The sequence below is a fragment of the Cataglyphis hispanica genome, chromosome 7, assembly GCF_021464435.1.
Source record: "Cataglyphis hispanica isolate Lineage 1 chromosome 7, ULB_Chis1_1.0, whole genome shotgun sequence".
Lineage (NCBI taxonomy): Eukaryota > Metazoa > Arthropoda > Insecta > Hymenoptera > Formicidae > Cataglyphis > Cataglyphis hispanica.
In genome coordinates, this window is record NC_065960.1 from 7075422 (window position 1) to 7095150 (window position 19729).

Consider the following 19729-nt stretch of genomic DNA (forward strand, 5'->3'; position numbering starts at 1 on the left):
CGCGCGGCGCGAAAGTTCCATCTGGTTCCGTCATTGGGTCCCCTTCTCATTTCAGTTGCTCGCATTCTGTTCTCGACTGCCTTTCTTTCTTCTCCCTCGAAAGTTGAAATTATAAACATGCACACTTTTTTGGATTCAAAGATGTTACTATTTTTGAGGAAACAATATTATCTTTTATAATAAGGAAACTTTTTTAAATCAACTCTAGCTGAGAACTTTAGTGGAAAAATAAATAGGTAACTTAAATAGTTTTAAATATTTTGTTATAAAATTATCTGTATATTAATTATATCATCTTACAAAAATATGGTATAATGTTGAATTTTCAATTGTTATTCAAGATGATTGGATCTTTTTGTTAAATATTATAATGATAGATTTAACAACTTCGTTTTACCAACTAATTCGTACATTAAATAGTTAATATGTACTTTATTTAAAATACAGGAAGTGCAATTGTTGCAATTTTCAAAGACAATTGTGAAGAAGACCCTTTTCTATGCCGAAAATGATGTAATTCATCCGTTTAGCATCAAGAAAACGTTTAATCCCATTTTTGTCTGTTATTTACTTTGTTGATAAAATGGTCTATCAGAATGTATTGCGCATACACAATGATTCCTGACATAAATGTATATTTAAAAAAATAATCAATTTTTTATCTTGAATGTGTCACGAGAGCCATAATTTTTCTATAGTTTTAAAAACTCTAATATAATTTTAGCATAACCTCGACATGTGTCAAAGTTGCGTAATGGTTCTTAGGTCTACAAAGAAGTAGGTTAGTCGAACTGTCAAACTTGAGAGAGAGTGTCAAAGTTTATGCGTATACATACATAGTTTGATAAGAATTTAATATCAACAAAATCTTTTCGAAAAACTTAATTTAATTTTTATAATCGAGAAACGCGCATCAGAAAAAAAAATGAGGCGAAAGGCGGGAGTGGGTGCGATACAGAAGCAAAAATTGGAGCAGGAGAAATATCGGGATAAGAGCACAGAGATTCAGGAGAATCAGTTCGAGCAGATGACGAAGCATATGGAGACATTTCGTGTGAATTTAGAAGAATTCGCGTCGAAGCACAAAAACGAGATAAAAAAGAACGCGCATTTCCGTCGTCAATTCACAGAGATGTGCGCTTCGATAGGTGTGGATCCTCTGGCATCTGGCAAAGGATTCTGGTCGGTGCTAGGTATCGGTGACTTCTATTACGAACTCGCTGTCCAGATAGTAGAAGTATGCATGGCAACAAATTATAAGAATGGTGGCTTGATATCACTAGACGAGCTGAGAACGCGCTTGATTCAAGCCAGAGGACGCAGAAAGGAACATCAGGAAATCACAAATGAGGATTTGTTAGCTGCCGCAAAGAAGTTGAGGATATTTGGAAATGGCTTTTCTGTTGTTCCTATTGGTAGAGGAAAATATTTAGTGCAATCAGTACCTGGTGAACTCAGCATGGATCATACTGCAGTATTACGTCAAGCCAGTTTATCCACAAATGCTTATGTCTCCAAATCAATTTTATGCAAAGAATTAAGATGGGAAGAAGACAGAGCGCAGAAAGCTTTGGATCATATGATGAAAGAAGGACTGGCTTGGATAGATGAGCAAAACGAGGATGAAATATTGTATTGGTTTCCCAGTTTATTCACAGCTTGCATCGTCTCCAAAGAATAAACTTTATATTAACCTATCGACATATTATTCTCAGATAAGTAGGGAATATTTTAAAGAAAAACTAATATTGCTTGAGATTTGTATCTCTTTATTAAATAAAAAAAAATCACTTGTCCTATAATATTTATGAGTATACGAGATCCATTATATTCATTGATTCATTTTTATAGTATAAGACATTGTCATCTAGTCTCAAATCTTTGCAACCTAAAATGACAAAGAACTATAAAACATGTATCAGTTTCATGATCCTATTTTAAAATTGTATTACAAAATTTTAGTACAAACCTGGAAAAATGCGCAGCATTTGATGGAAATGTATTTTCATCATTCAAAAGTAAGAGTCCGTTTCTAAATTCAGCATTTTTGTTTCGTAATGTACAAATTAGTTCACGTTGTCTATCAATTTTTTTTTTAAATGTTTGAGTTATAGATTTTGCTTCATTCGCCCAACTTAAAGTAGAATTAAATCAAATTTTATTAAAAAAAAAAAAAATTATATTAATCAAATATTTTTTATAATACAATAAATTTATATAAATTCTATTACTTTTTATTTAAATCTTGATAAAGTGTTACTTGATATTTCAGCTCTTCTATTTTTTTGTTAAAACGTTCTTGTTGCATCTTTATTTTCTCCTCTAACAAAGACTGCCATTTAGGATTTATATTTTTAATACTGGAGAAAATCGATTTTTATAAATATATATTAAAAAAGTGAGTTATTTATTTTCTATAGATATATGTATTAAGATACGAAATAAAATTATTTACCATATATCCAAAGTATGTTTATTCACTATATCTTCGCATTGTTGAGAGGAATCTTGTACTGGATTAGTACTAGTGCCTGATTTATTCTCTTTACATTTTTCTTTGTAAAGATCCATTTCTAATTCGTGAATTTTATTTTCCAACATACATCGTTCATAATCTCTTTTATGCATTTCGCAATCGAAATCCGACTGTAATGATTTTAATTTAGTTGTGAGAGATTCCTTTTCACTTGTAGCTTTAATTAATTGGCTTTCTAAATGAACATAACGATCAACTGCGTCCTTCGTTCTTTCTTCAGCTAATTTTATACAATCTACATTTATAGGATTTTGTTGCTGACTTTGTTTCAGGTGATCATTTGAAATTGTTAAGTTTTCTTCTAAATTCACAATTTTATCCTGTAATTGTTGTATTTCCGAACTATATAACTTACATGTCTCGTTACAAGTTTTAGAATTTGCATGTTTAGGTGTTTGGTCAAATATTTTTTCAAGTATTTTGGAAGCTGATTTTTCCAATAAATCTGCAGTAGACTGGCGCTCATTCTCTATTTCCGCCTCTATTAATCTGTTTTCTCTTTGCGATCGGTCCAATAACATCACCTTTTCTCGCAATTCTGATTTCAATTCTTTAATTTCTAATAAATATTTTTTCATATCGTGCTTATGAATATCTGTCAATTTTGCAATTTCCTCTTGCATTTTAATTGCATGTTCTTTGGCAATGGAAGCCAATTGAGCTTCCAACTTGGCATTTTGTTCCACAAGTTTTGCTTCTCTCTCAAGCACAACTTCTTTTTCTTTTATTGCACATTCTATTAAATCAAGAGCTTCAGCCAGCTTACATTTCGTTTCCTCATTCTTTGCTATAACATTATTGACAATTTTTTTATTCTCATTCAGTTTTTTTTCTGAATTTGAGTTTAAATCATTTAGTCTTTGTATTTCTGCCTTTGCGGCAGATAACTCTTCTGTTAATGATTGTATTATATCCTGATTATTCTTATCTATTGAATAAAATTATCAATATATTATATCAATATACTATCAATATATTTTATATCCAAATTATTCATATTAGATAAATAGCTTACCTTTCTGTTGAATAGTTCGCTGAAGATCCTGAAGGTTATTCTCCATTTCCTGTTTCTCTCTTTTTAATATTTCTATTGTATTATTATTTGTCATCCAGAGATTGTTGCTTTGCAAAATCACTTTTAACTTTAAACAACTTATTCTCTAAAGCTTTTATAACTTCTGAATATGATTGTTTAACAATTTCTAATTGCTCTTCATGCAATTTTACTTGACAGCTATCTATTTGTTTAGTTTCTAATTTTTGTTCTAAGGCATTTGTATTTTTCAACAACATCTCCACCATTTGAAGCGTAGAATCTTTTTCTGTTTTCAAAATTGCAATCTGCTCTTTCAAATTTGTGATTGCTTTATTTTCCAAATCTTTATTGCGGCTCCGTGTCAAAACTGAATGCACACGTGAGAAAACATCACATATGTTATTAGTGCTTTCTATGTTTGCAACACGGGAAGCTTGAATATCAGAACGAATGTCATTTTGTTGTATCTACAAAGATATTCATTTCAGTAAATATTTATTAAAATTATTATTACATAAACGATTATTTAAAATGTAAAATATAATTAAAAGAAATGTTACATTTTAACATTAAATAGATTTTGTCATAAAAAATAACTCACTTTGCAAAGATCTATCTTATCTTGAATTTTTTTTAATGAATTCTGGAATTCCCTGAATTCCCGAATACTAGTAGAACTATCCTTTTCCTCCCTAGCGTATAAAAGAAATAATTATTCCTTATTTAATATGCTACAAAGTTTGTCCGTTTTGCTCACATTAAAAATTTTAGATAAATTAATAACGAGCTCGAGAAAAGAAAAAGATTACATTTTTTTGTAATTTTTTATTTAAATAACGCTATATTTATTTTGATATTTATTTTCAGGTCTTGAGACTTAACATCGCGTTTTTAATTTTTTAGATTTAGAATTAGGGTTAGATTAGAGAAAGATGGGCCACGTGCGAGCCACTTGTTTAGGCTACATTTTTTTTTTTTTTTGCATTCAAATTCTTCATTTTTCTCTTCCCAAATATATATTTATCTTCGATTTTAAAAAGTGTAAGTAAAACGAACAGAGAAATCTATTCTTTTACAAAATTTTTCAACTTTGTACTTACTCCAATTTTGTGTATTCCGAATCCAACATTTTATCTTTTATCAAATTGATTAACTTGTATAAAAAGGTATAATTAATATATAGAAAATTTTTATATAAATTATTTTCAATTATTCAAATTCAAACATCTATATCTCTACTAAGGCACGTCTTCTTATCCTTAATACAGTACTGAACAGTATTTAACACAAGACTAGAATGTTCTAAAATGTATTTGAGCTGTACTCATTCTGTTGCATGTGCAAGTCGCATGCGATTTTAGAAAGTTAGAAACAATGCTAGTTGGTGTCCCTTTTTCGCGCATGCGCATTGAATGATCTGATGAAATGAGATCCCGCACGAGCCCTATTTAATCATTTTTATAAATTATTTAAAAATTTTTGAAAAATTACTAAAAATATGAAATAAAAAAATAATATCCACAAATTATATTGATTAATTATTTAAGATAATTAATTTATTTATGTAGGTATTTACCTCATTGTCCTCGATGAGATCCCGCCAAAATTTAGGTATCCATCATATACGTGACTGTAAACATCATCGTTACGTCACGCATGCGCGAAAAGGCGGGGAGCCCATCTAACAATACTACTGTTATGTTGCTAATAGCAACGTAATACGGCTGGCTACAAAACAAAACGTACAATAATAGTCTTGAAATTAATTTGCAATGTCAGGAACAAACGTACGTACACACGGAATGTTCGTATTTAATTTAGAATGCTGAGTATTTTGTAGCGCTAACGATTGTTGTTGTGACGTCCTATGATTGCGATGTATACATATTCGCGCTATTGTTTACGTTCGTACGTACTTCATAACGCGCCGCGGCCTTGATCTTGTCATTCGCTCGGCGAGACTCTAGTTGGCGAGATAGCGACGCTCCGTGTATCATCATAGTCCGCGTTTTAAATGAGATTATTGCTAACAATAATTAGCAGTGTGATTAATTGACTCGTTCTTTTAACAAATCATAGATATATCGAAATAGTGACTGTATCGAGCAAGGTATACGCGTCGTTAATTCAATTCGCGTAGTATCGTGACGTAACAGGACGAAATTGCCGCCAACCATTAGTGAAATGCCGCCGATATGGAATGGATCGAATCCGAGCAGCGTTGCGACGCATTTTGTAAGTAAAATACACTTCTAATTAGTTTTGTATTGTAATATATATTTGCCAGGCGTGTGGTACATAAGATTGATATTTATTTGTCATAAATCGATGATTTGATAAAGCTCGTAATTTGCAAGATATCACCGCGTATAATTTATCGCGCGACTCTGCAAAATCGACAACCATATTTTCGCATCTTGTATTTCGCGAATATTCTATCTCTACTTTTAACTGATATATTTATTTACTTTATTTACTTTTATAGCATAATGAATGCGAGATATAGCGTAATAATATATATATATATATTATTTATCAACAGATGCAGCCTCGGTGTCACGGATGCCGCGTGAAATTGGCTGCGCGATTTTTGAATTTCCTCCACTATTTGTCCACGCTATTTGCAAAGCGTCGCGCATATCGAGCGGTTCGAAATTTTGTGCAAATTTATTTTTTCCGCGTTATTCTTTCGTCGTGACAGTAGCAAAGCGCGCGTCGCGTGCGGTTGGGAGTGCCGTGTAAAGTCGTGTGATTGTTTTGCTCTGAAAATTAATGCATACGCAATCTTATAATTAACCTCGCGAGATTGTAATTTCGCGAGAGAATGAATAAGGATCAAGGAGAAACAAGAATGGAAAAGGAGGAGAAGCATTGAACGACTACGCAGCAATGACAGAGTGAGTAATTCATTATTTATTTTATTATTAATTACTTGTGTGTGTGTGTCGCTTCGGGAAAAAGAATATTCAGTGTGATTAAATGTGACTCTAGTCTTTTATATTATTTTTATTGTTTATATTAAAGATTCATAATTTGATCATAATTCGATAATTAAAGAATCAGTAGAAATTATAACACTATTTTCTTTGATGTGGAGTTTATCTTAAAAGATATAGAAAAAATTTTTTGTCGAATATACATATATGTAATATATTCCGCAACACATACACAATCATAGCATACATTATTGTGAAAATAATTAAAGAGCACCGATATTTTATCAACTGTTTTTATTCTCAACTGCTGCTAGCCGTTGTTAATTATTTAATATAAGTATTTAAACATTTAGTGATTAATATTTTTTATTGCAATTAATTGAACAAATTACAATTATTTTAGTGTTTTAATATAATTATACATATATTATATATACAAAAAAGCAGTATATTATATATATATATATATATATATATATATATATATATATATATTTAGGATATTAATTATAAATTTAAAAATTTATAAAATTTTTTATATATATTTATAATTTTAATTATACATTTATGAAATTTTTATTGAAATATTGATATATAATATTAAAATATTATTATGTGGGTATAATAATATATGGGTTATCCTTGGAGCACACTGATAGCACAGTATGTGAAAACAGTCGATAATATCAGTGTTTTGTTACCTCTGGAGCATACGTGATATAAGAAAATTCAGAATTAGCGATCTTTATAATACACTGAATTCACAGCAGTAAATGGGGAAACTTGTTATATAAACATAAAGATTAGTAGACTTATTTAACATAAATGAATTAATTTTTTACGTGAAAAATGTATATTTCTTTTACTGATATAAAAAACCAAATAAAAAACGATATTGAATATATTTTAATTACTTTTAATTTATTGATAATGAAAACTCATATTATGCATAACTTATATATATATTAGTATATTAGTATTATATATATTTGGAGCAGATCTATAAATTTTTTGGTATAATTAATACAGATATTGCAATTAATTCAATACAAACATAAATATAACTGTAAATTCAATAATAAATAAAATAAATGATTATAAATTATACTTAATTGTTTTGGTATTCATGTATTTTTATATATTTATCTCTTTATTATATTAGATATATTTATATACAATGTGCAATATTACATCAAAATGAGATCAAATTGGTTTAATTATTACGTTAATTCAATGGTCGCAGCTTTAATATGTTAATGGTTTTAGATTAAAAATACACTTGAATAATTAGCATCCAACATTAATTTATTTCTCTTTTTACAAAATACTATAATACATTATAATAGTATTTTTCATATTTTTTGTAATTTTATATTTGTATAGTTTTATATTCGAAAAAATCTTTAAAAAATGTCTAAAAAAATTTTATTATTTATAATATGATAAAAATCTGAACAAGATTGATCGTTTTCTTTTTAATCAAAAGAGTAATCTAAAACTTAATTTTTTTTTTAAATAAAATTTTTATGAATTATAAAAATTAAACTATTTCATATTTTGCTGCTGCTCTTGGAAGTGTAAAAATTATTATATCATATAATTTTCGGTTACACCAACTGAGGTAGAAAATTATTTGATTAATCTATAAAAGATTAATGTTACAATATCATGTCACGTAGAAGATGCAAACTCTTTAATATTGTTAGGGCTGAATACTTAAGTTGTTTGGTACTGAGTGCGATATCAGGTGATTTGAAAAAGAATTAACAGTAGCCTCCGGAGAACAGCGAAAGGAAAACTTTTGGATCTGGGATCTCGTTGATCGGAACGCGATTCAAAGGAATCAGGAGATTGAGGGAATTTTAGAAGGCGTTATCTATCCACCCGCATGAAATCGGAGGGAAAATGGAGGTGGGGGTGATGCCGGAAAGTGTCGGGACGCCTCGGTCCTCGCGCTCAGTCACCGCCCAAGCCGCGCCGCGAGCAATTCGTCGTGTCGCGTGCGAAAGAACCAATAAGAACAAAAGAAACAAAAAGAGAGAGGGTGCATCCGCGTGTACTCCTCTGCGTCAACGTGTCGAATGCACCGCAACCCTCGTCAGTCGCAATTTTCCTCGTATCGTTGCATTTTCCGTGATTTCTGGATTTTAATGATCATCCTTTCCGCTCACGGGATCGCGATCGATCGATTGCACGCGAGCGAGAGTGAAAACCTGTGACCGATTACCGTCTTTTAAATTTGAAGCTAAACGCGAAGAAAAAAAAGAAAAAGAAGTGGTAGTGTCGCTGTGTCGTGGAGGTGCATCCGCCGGCGCGAACCCTGCAGCCAACGCGTTCCTCTGGAGGCGCTCAGGAGACAGTCAAGATCCATCGCTGCCCGGAGATGTCGGAAAGTCAAGGTCAGTGCTGATACCGCGGTCGCGATGTAACACGCGCATTTAGTGCGCTTGCCATCAGCATACACGCGAGTAAAAATTGAGATGATATTTGATGCAAATGAAAATTTTTGAAATAAAATTAGTACTTATTATTTAAAATTGATACAGATATACGCTGATAGGTGAGAAGTTAATAGCTTTTTTTTCAAATAATTTTGTATTTCTTGGAACATATGAAAAACAAAAAGAAATAGATGAAGATTTAAGATATCGATTTGTCTTGACTGTTTTCTTTTTAATGGAATTGAAGGAAAATGAATTGTTTTATTTAGACTTTTCTTTCTTTTTTAAAGCTTTCGCTTCCCGGAGACTATACGTATACAGCAAATAAAAGATGATGATTTTTTCTGAGCGAAAAGTTAGTTTAATTAAGAGGAAGTGGGTCATTAATAGACTTTTAATTTAATATTATGGTTTATTTTATTTCTTTAATTATTTTACTTGCCATTACAATATATCTATAATACAAATACATATATCATATATAAGATTTTTAACTTTCACGATATTAATTTTTAATGACTTTTTTTTAATTTTTAATGATCTTTTTTAGTGAAAATTTATTAAGAATATTGTGTCACGTTAATGGTTAAAACTGCAGCTATCAGTATTACATCATGTTTTATTAGCCCTTGCGGATTCATCACGCAATCTCTAGATATTATATTCCGCGAAATCATATTAACTTATTTACATCCGCAACTGCAATCTGTTTGAATCTATACCATCAGCTTCATAAAATTTGTTCATTTCATAACGCTGCTTATTCAACATAATTATATGAGGTTTTAATTGTTTATTCATTAATAATCTTATAAAAATATAAAATAATTTACAATTTAATTGTAATTATACATTATAATTACAATTAACTGATAATTCATAATATATGCAACAGCACATATATACATATTAAATAATTTTTAAATATAGATAAATAAGTATAAAAATATATATTAAATTTATAATAAAAAAATATTTATAAATTTGACAATAACTTTTATTTTTATCTATAGCAATATGAATATGCATCAGATGCGCGGATGTATATCAATGTGCTTGTAGATGTAAATGACATAATTTGAATTTTTAATCATTCCATGTTAACTTAGGGTCGAAATAACATTATATAATAAGTTTGACGGCCAATATAATTTTTTATTTTGTTCCGGCGCGAAAAAGATAACGATTCAAAATTATTCGCGAATATAAACGACGAGACACATGCGAGGAAACGCGTTCTTATCACATATTCATACTTTATACGGATACTCCTCGTGAATCATGAAACAACGCTTCGCAAACTTCTATCTTGTCCACTTTAAATTAAGAATACAATTTATACACACACGGAATATAACTAAAAGACGAAAAAAGAATTGTTCTATGACATTTACGACCGTATTTATCGTTGCAACTTCTTGATTAACATCACCAGGTTGCGCGTTCATAACTGCAGTTCTTCCCAAGTTTCTGTCACAGGGGCAATTTTGCGGGGCTCAACTTAGTTAGAGCTCATCTTTAGCCAACTTTTGAAATTGTGTTCTGATACATTTCTGTTCTACCTCTTTCTGTTCCATTCCCCCTTTTTCTCGTTTACCGTGATTTCACACCGTTCGTTGTTCTCTTGATCTCTCGATGTATCGAAGAGAAAAACTTTAGGGGGGACCTTATGTAAGATTGATCGAACTAACGGTAATAGAACCTTCTGCGAAATGTTGGAGAAAGTTAAATTAACTTTCAGGTTACTAGTCGAGAGTGCTCTTGTTGTCATGAAAATTGACAATAGTTTGAGTTCCGAATTTCTAGACTAAGATTGCTATTGTTAGTATAAAAGATAGTAATTTTAATAAAATAAGAAAGATTTTACATAATTAAAGAAAATTAAGAATAAATTATTTATAAATATTATTATTATTATAAATATTAAAATAAAAAATATGTAATAATTGTGATAATAAAAGAGTGTTATCTTACATATCATAGAAAAAGAGATAACTTAAAGAAAATGTTATGCAAATGTAAAAAAATTTTTAGCCTTATATGCTCCATTCTATATCTCCAGATATTTAACGAAAAACAAATATATATAACATTTTTTGATTGTTTATATTTTGCAATGTTAAAGATGTATAATCCTACAAGATGAAAGTAATTTTAATATGTTTTAAAAAATTGATTAATTCTTTGGCAAAATATTTATAAGCAAATTCTGGATTGTGGTAATTTATAAAATATCTAACATAAAATTATTGTTGAAATTGTGCTTTCCATTTATGCGCAATATGTGTGAAGAGAGCAATAATGCCGTGAGTGTTAATTACATTGCATTAATTTTCCATAATATTTGCCATTCTTCCATTCATATATCTAGGCCGATTTACAAACGCGATATTATTTCCCAGTGGTGAAAATATGCATTGGGAATCGCGAGTGTCATAAATTCAAAAGCCTCTGTCATTTAATTACCTCACCTTCCGTTACACGCCTATGTATCGCTCTCAAGAGACGACGAATAAGGATCGTGATGCAACAAGAGAGGAGAGATTTGCAAAGGTAAAATCATAACGAGAGTACTCGTTTTCCAGAATAAGCATTTCCCTAATTATTTTTTTTTACAGTGTATTATACAGTGTATCTCAGATTATCGTACTTTCTTTTACCAAATTCACTTTAGATTTAAAATCTAATTAAATTATTATTAAAATTTTAATTATTTTCTCGACTAAAGTTTTACAAAAAAATTTTATAATTTGCTTGATTTCTTATAAGTATGCCCTATTATTAGAATTTTTTCATTTGGTTTAGTTTTAAAAATTAGTACAAATTGAGTTAAATGTGTGTTAGAAATTTGTGGACGAATACAGAGTTCATTTAAACTTCAGTTAAAGAAAAAATTGATAAAAGAATGCCTGCTTGAAAAAAAGTATAAGATACTTAAAGCGTTTTATATATATATATATAAAGCATTTAAAGATTTATCATATCCCACTTTCTAACTATGCGCGGACTCTGATAAATTTGAAGTCAACTTTTTCTTAATGTAAAGGTAACAAAAGACTATTGTTTCAACTTGGTCATTGCAACTTTTTACTTTGTGATCAATTATCTAGATCATTACACTTCAAAAATTCAATCTGTTCAAATTCTGTTAAGATAAAATTTAATCGAAATCAGAGAACAATGTTCTTTATTCTATTTGTGAAAAGTTTTTAAAAGCTTTTAATTTTTTATTCTAATTAACTTTTATGAATTAATAATTAAATTTTACTCAAAGTATTAATAAAACTAAATTAAATTTAGCAATTTTAATTTTGGATAATCTCGTTAAAATAGAGAAGTTTTTAATAGTTTCCGAAAAATCTTACTATATGTTCTCGGACTCTTCTGTTTCAAGACTCTTCCTTTTTTTCGGAGGATATGACTTCCGATCTCTCTGTCATCAAGTGAGATCCTAGGTTTATTTTGGTAGGAAAAAAATACCCATTTACTTTCATTAAAATACAAAAAAATATATATCTTTCTTTTTTTGTACTGCTAAAATTTTGTTTCATATTTTTATGTCGTATCCCACTCTATATATATCCTAAATTTCTCAAAACGCTTCTGTTCAAAATATACAAAAATTTCGGTCATGATCGCACGGAAATAAAATCGGAAGTTACTAAGAATACAAGTAATGGAACGGCCATGATTTATCGAAAATATATTCTCAAGATAATCGAAGCGAATCGCGCATACATCGATTCGTTTATTTATACGCATACGTCAATCCGCTAAGATACGTTTGATCGATTTCGACATGTTTGCTCGAACCCAAAGGGATCCATGCATGGGTGTTTCCGGTAGAAGTGTTCGTTTATAAATTTTTCTTCCTTTGAACTCCGCGCATGTATTCGACCGAGCACATATGATTGAAAGATATGCTTAAATTTAATGTGATGTCAATATTTTATATATATTTATATTACATCGAATGCCAATCGCACGGACACATCATATCTGACGCTTTTTTTAAACATGTCCACGTTTTATAATTGAGAATTATTGAAGGATAAAATGCCTATAAACTTAGAAAATAAATGTTTTTATGAGAATTTTATTCCATTATTTCTAAACTGCAGCTTATACACACTCATACATCCACATATACACGCATAATGTACGGTTTAATCTCATTTATTCTTAAGTTATGCCTACAAAATTTTATATAGATTTTTTGCTTATATTTTCTTTAAATTTATATATTGCAAAATAAAATAGCAATATATATATATATATATATATATATATATATATATATATTTTGTATTCTTTTGCGCATGTATTTTTGCATTTTGTTGCGTGCTTTCAGACATGACAATATCATCTAATGCGATTTAATTCTCTCTTTCTCTCTCTCTTCCGGCAAATAATGCACGCCATAAGCGACTCGCGTTTATGCATCCTTAGTGTCGCTCTGCGACGTGCTATTCACGCATCAGCCTCTTTCAACTTTATCGCCTCGCCTTTTCGCAGAAAACGTTTCATCACATCGTGATACCGGGCTTCGTGTTCGATAATGTCAATAAACTTCGTTGTGAAACATGTTTCTATATCAAACAATTTGTAATAGGACCTAAAGAAGAAAATCGCGCTTCGTTAAAATTTAACTCAAACGATTCGTATAAGCAGATCTATTTTTCTGGTTTTGAGGAAAGTGAGTTCTCCTGAATTGTTCATAAAATTTGAAATAAGACACCTTACTCAAGAGAGCACTTCGAAGCAAGGGAACTTTGCACATTTTTCTTAATTTTTTTAAATAAAAATATTAAAATCATGTAGATTTTAATTCTAACATGTAGGCTTTATACACGAAATATCGGGAATATATACTAGAAATACATGTTAATTAAAATAGTAGATTGAGAATCACAGGTAAATAAATAACGAAGATTGGTCGCCGTAATTATACCTTTGCCGTCAATAAAGCTTTTTTTCTCGAAAAGCCTGTGAAGACCCACCTGATGATGACAGATATTAAAATTCTCGTTAAAGTTCACTGCATCTACGCGCAGGAGACGGAATTTTTTTGAAGAATTTTTATTATAAAATATCTTTTAAACATTGGGTGACTCTCCGCCTAAAACTCATCTGAAAATCTCTTATTATCCTATTTTCATAGTTCTTCATCGAACGAGAAATCGGGGTTATTTGAGCACTCGATTATTCAGGTCATCCAAACCCGTTGCAGAGGCTTTTGTGTCGCTCTCGCTGTTTCAACGACGATAAATAACCCTTTCGCAATTTTAACGGGGCAGGTCATCATATTCAGGCTTACTGTGTTATATAAAACTAATTATACAAACGCATTACGCTGCCGTTCGTTTATAATAAACTGGATGCAATAGCTGGCTCTTTTCTATTCTCGAGCAAGAACGGAACATAGCTGAGATTTTCAACAAACAACTTGAAGATTTAGTACAAAAATTTTATAACTCAAAAAGTTAAATTTTTAATATGTTAAATTCTTCCACAATTCTTTAAATTTAATTATAACCCAAACTAAAATAAATTATGAGTATAAAAAATTTTATTAAGTTAAATCCGCTTTAATAGCATGTATAATACAGAAAACATTTGAAGAATTACAAGACACACACATATTTGCCGGGAATTACAAATTACTTGAAGAGTGGCTTTTTGACTGATTTTTTTGAAGTTTTACCATCTCTCATTTGCATCCTGATCACATTCAGCACACGACTCTCGTAGTTTAAGCCGTGCGCGATATATTCGCGTTGCGCATAACGATATATGTATTTGCCGGAGGAATCCACGGGATATTAGGAATTCACAAGCAGTCGCAATTAGCCGAAACAATCGGCACCCGATGAATAAAGTGTAATGTAGGTCCAGGGCGTATTTATTTACGTTATCCATCCTGTCACGTTTCTCTTTGCAGGAGACTGCTCCTATACGCTGATATATACATATATTGTGTATATATATATATATATATATATATATATATATATATATATATATACTTTTGCGTCGGGTGTATATGTATATCGTTGCGCTCATACAGTGTGGCTATCTTGTTGCTATTTGCATGCGTGCAATTTGCATCATGGTCCAATACGAATGCAGATTAGAACGCAGTGGGGCAGCTCGATAGTAAATATAAGCGAAGTAAATCGCGAAGTATATCGCGAAATGATATATATGTGTGCGTAGAAACTTCGATAAGAAATACATGGGATTGTCGTAATGGATAATTCTCCGATGCATTTATCTATTGTCAGTTTTACTTTGAACGCAAATTAACCGCGAATTTTCTATCTCGCACGGACACACAATTATCGAGTTAACGTATATAATCGGATTCAATCTTTTGATTCTCAACTCTTTTTTGCTATGAGATGATGAATATTTTGCGTGTCGTGAGGGAACTCGAGGAGCGTCGCGACGCATAGCCGGGCATCGGCGCCCCGGACGGGCGTCGCCATCCTCATTGATTCCCTCCGCTCATCCGGACGATTCTGTCACCAAGGTCCGCGTTTCTCCTTGCTCGACACGTTGAATCGCTCGTTCCAGACAATCTTCTAGACATTCATCAGATATTAATAATGCCCGAAAGAGAGAAAGAGAGAAAGGAGAGAGGAAAAGGGGATTTGCGAAGAACGAGGAAAAGAAAGAAGGATAAAAAAAAATCGATAGAATCGTTATACGCGATTCTCCCTGCTTTTTTTTTCACTTGCCATATAATGTCTATCGGTTTACGCCCGACATCATATAGTTGTAATTTTGCATCACGTATAACCGCATGTAATAGCGCGCAAGTCATTATTGACATTATGATCTCGTTACATTTTGCAATTTTTCTTTTACAGTGTGATGTTATTTTTTAATCCCAAAACCGCGAAGATAAAATGAATCAGTAAGTTAACGTTAATTTGCTAAAAGATTGACAAAATATTTTTGATACAAAATATTGATTCTATTTAACTAAACTTGTACAAAACAAAATTGAAAAATGATAAAAGCCAATATATTTTTTCTATTTTATGTGTTTGAATTTTCTGATCTTAAGGATAGATTTCAACGATCGTATATATGTACGAGAGAAGTTTAAAGGAAAATTTAAAGTATCGATTATTAAGAACTGATATAAATTTATCATAATTCATCGTGAATAATTTTCGCAAATAAAATGTCGGATTCCAGATGTTTTATTTTTATAGAATGTTTTTATAAAATAAATGTTTTTTTAATATATCAAACATTCTATATTATATTAAAGAGCTATAAGATATTTTTATAAAATATGTTTATGAAAAGTATTTGTAATTTTTCAAACGTAGAAAATGCAACTAGGATACTTATATAATTTCTTCGTTATTTTAAAAATTTGAGATGTTAATAATAAAAATATTTTGTCGTATATAAATTGCATGCTTAAGATAAATATTGAAAAAAATATTAATATAAAACTTGACATACAAAATATGAAACTAAAAGCGTGTTTTTCATTTTTAACTTTTGCTATCTATAAATTTCTTACATTTGACCGATATAATAAGATTGTAAAGATAATTTTTATTGAATTGTTTTAAAAAATATGGTTTATCTATGTATCATTTATACTTTAGATTTTTAAGTTATTTATATATATATATTTCTTTGAACATCTTTTTTTTATTTTTTTCAGATATACGCTTTAGAAATGATACGCTTTAGAATAAACAGATATCAAAGAAAAGATTAATATTTTAAAATTAATATAGAACCGACTTTTCATATGCATTGATTCGGCATAAAATGACACGACGAAATGCATGTGACGCACGTGTTTCGAAGGGACTTCGATGATAATGCTATTTAGCTATATATACATATGATTTATTAATGTAATTTCCTGTTTGATTCACGAGTAATATAATCGATGCGATTCCGAATAATCGCAAGATCTTTTACGGACCGTAATCGAAATTGAGATTTTACATATAATTAATGCAAATCACGTGTACATCTGTCACACGCTCGTATAATAAACAATAATAGGTCAGGAAACCCGTGATATCGATTTCCATAATGAGAACTGGGATTTGTAACAGCATGTGCGTTAGTATGTCTTGCCGGCCACAATGGCCGAATTTCTAAACCCTCCATAATTGAATGTCCACCGTCCCTTCTGTTGCCAAATATCTAATCTAGCCGTACTAAAACTTGTCTATTTGTTACCCCAGATTATGCCGGATAATTGCCATTTTATCGCGAAAGTTCAAAGTTAATGCAACATTAAATAACAGTATTTGTAATAAAGAAAAAATTTAATTTATTATTCTATAATTATTTATTTATAATTATTTATCTATAATTATCTATTATAATTATTTATTTTTTTCTTGTTTATAAAATTATATACAAATTAATATTGTAAAATTCGCAATGTACACATGTGTATATGCGTTTTCATCAAAGTTCTACTATGCAAGTATGAATAAATTTTTTATAAACGTGTGCATTTCTTTTCCGATAGCGAACTTGATCGGGTTAATGGTCGTTTATTGGACTTTAAGTATCTGATCGATCGAAGTCTGTTTATGTAACGAATTGCGCGAGACTTGTTGCTCTGAAATTTGTCCGATAGCGCGATTATCCATTCAATTGATCATTGCATTTGTAAACGACACGAATAAATTTTTGAGAGTTACTTCGAATTAGTATACATTTATGCAATATATATTTCCAAGTGCTATTTATTTAAAAAAAAAAAACAGGCATATATTTTGCAATAGTATTTATAATATTTATTAGGCATAACATACATATGTTATCTACAATAAATACGGTTTTCTTTAAAAAAATAAATTTCTTTTAAAAATAAAATATATAGATTTAAATAAAAGTTATTTCATTTTATTCATTTATTTTAATAACATAATTTGAGTTAACAATACATGAAAGATTACAATTGATTTTACAAAAACAATTTTGATACATAAGAGATGAGAAAAAGCTCGCACCACTGTTCAATCCGCAGAGAATGGAAATCCCTCGTTTTGTCGATTCGCGTTTCTATTTTTGCCAGCATTTGTTCACCCGTGTGAGTGCGTGTGTCTATCGGTATCGATAATACCGGGGAGGCATAAATATCGACGACAGAACGGCGAAAGAAGTCGTACACGGCAAACGCGGTCGCGACGTTTGTCATAAAATATAAAAGACTATACTCTTTGGTACATAGAAATAGGGCTGGTAATGCAAGACATAAGAAAATTAAAAGGCAACGAACCGGCAAATTATCTGGTGTTCTCGAAATAAAACACATGTACACGATTGTATTTTGAAAGTAGAAACGAGCCGGCACATAGTGAATCTATTTTAAAAGATCAAGATTTTTTTTTTTTTTTTTTAACATTAAGCGATGATAAGATTTAGCGAAACGAAGAATTCCCTGCGCATTTATTCGGCGATCCGATTACAGCAACGTGCTTTTGATTCCCTCAGTCTTCGATATCATTTTCTCGATTGTTCTTGATCGAAGTAGATACGGTCATACCGGATATTAACTGAATTCTCTCTCTTGATCTCGTGCATTTCAAAGGTTACACGTGCAATAAAAGGCTTGAATCGACATGAGTCGTGCAAATGAAAATTTGAAATGCAAAGAAGATGCGCAGAAAGGTACCTTGATGTAATATATCGCGCCACAATATAAAAAAGGCTCTATTCATTTTTTTTTTTTTTAATAAATCAATAGTCAGATCGTAATGAGTGTAAGTCAAAATTAAATTAATGTTATCTTAGATGAAAAAAATAAAAAAAGGATGGCCATATATATCCGCTAGAACATTTTATGTACATAACAAAATACATGAAAAAAAAGAAAAAAAATACAACATATTTAACAAGTGACAGGATTATCACTCGTTTAATTAAATCGTAAACCGATGTCTAATCTGGATATTTCATCCCATGTCGTACTTTTCATCAGTTTTTTTCTATTTCACGTCTTGTCCTATTAATTATATGAAATTGGAACCGACAAGCGAACGAAGCGAACGAGAACATTTTATTGTCTCTCGCGGGAAATTTCTTTTTCCCTCCAGGATAAAACCTCGATTCTAGCGTTATCCAGTTAGAGTTGATTCCAGAGCAAATTCGCAAAAAGAAAGTTTAATATCGATGTCGGTGTAAAATAGTCTCTGTTCTCTCGCTGACATGCCATTACTAGAGTTAGATAATAATCCTTGTACCGCCCACGTCATCTCCATGCGGTAATCGCTCATTTAATATCCATCCAGGAAGGATATAGTCCTTGTACCGAGGACAAAAAGACGTGAAATTATCTGCTTTAGACTATACTAGAACACTATAAACGCGCGCTACTCACAAAAATTGCGATTTTTTTATTTTATATGATATATATGCGTTATATATTATATTTAGAATAAATCACGCATACTAAAAAAAAAAAAAAACGAGAAATATGTCTATTTTAAAAATAATATAAATGATAATTAATTTATAATTTATTTTCCACATATCATAGTTTTGTATATCGCCTTTTTTTAGATTTTTTTCTCTTGTTTATCCTTTGCTGTTTCCTTGTGGTACTCATTCGCGAAAATACAATTAATTAAGATTAGTCGTACAATCGCGAGACACTTTGCATGACACTCGGAATACCCATAATCACACGAGATACATACTTTATTGTTTAAAATATAAAAAAGATAATTAATTAATTATTAATCATCAAATTATTTTTTGATATTTATTGCGATCACGTTTG

At 30.3% G+C, this 19729-nt stretch overlaps 3 protein-coding genes across 10 annotated transcripts in view; 2 read left to right on the top strand and 1 right to left on the bottom strand.

Moving 5' to 3' along the window:
• Positions 1-52: 52 nt before the first annotated feature.
• Positions 53-1880, top strand: LOC126851067 (vacuolar-sorting protein SNF8). Its single transcript, XM_050594652.1, has 2 exons — positions 53-236; positions 448-1880. The coding sequence occupies exon 2, from the start codon at positions 926-928 to the stop codon at positions 1679-1681; it is 756 nt and encodes a 251-aa protein (XP_050450609.1). The 5' UTR covers positions 53-236; positions 448-925; the 3' UTR covers positions 1682-1880.
• Positions 1766-5454, bottom strand: LOC126851035 (putative leucine-rich repeat-containing protein DDB_G0290503). The gene is given in 9 exon segments (XM_050594595.1): positions 1766-1888; positions 1970-2134; positions 2232-2360; positions 2456-3464; positions 3552-3652; positions 3654-4039; positions 4174-4264; positions 4673-5016; positions 5149-5454. Coding segments are annotated over 8 exon segments (1935 nt in total). The 5' UTR covers positions 4702-5016; positions 5149-5454; the 3' UTR covers positions 1766-1863.
• Positions 5455-5652: 198 nt separating this feature from the next.
• The window catches only part of LOC126851017 (transient receptor potential-gamma protein), an 81014-nt gene continuing 66937 nt past the window's right edge, over positions 5653-19729 (top strand). For 4 of the 8 annotated variants that reach the window (XM_050594550.1, XM_050594552.1, XM_050594545.1 and 1 more), the window contains exons 1-2: positions 5653-5807; positions 6115-6469. Coding sequence is in view for 2 of the 8 variants with exons in the window: in XM_050594545.1 (XP_050450502.1) it covers positions 6462-6469 (8 nt within the window). In the remaining 6 variants the exon portion in view is untranslated. Of the gene's footprint in view, positions 5808-6114; positions 6470-8753; positions 8908-19729 lie in introns of those variants that run through there. The other 4 variants (XM_050594549.1, XM_050594551.1, XM_050594548.1 and 1 more) reach the window with 2 other exon arrangements.

Bases quoted from the DNA above. Each gene is read 5' to 3' on its own strand.
- LOC126851067 (XM_050594652.1), top strand. From the start codon at position 926: ATGAGGCGAAAGGCGGGAGTGGGTGCGATACAGAAGCAAAAATTGGAG.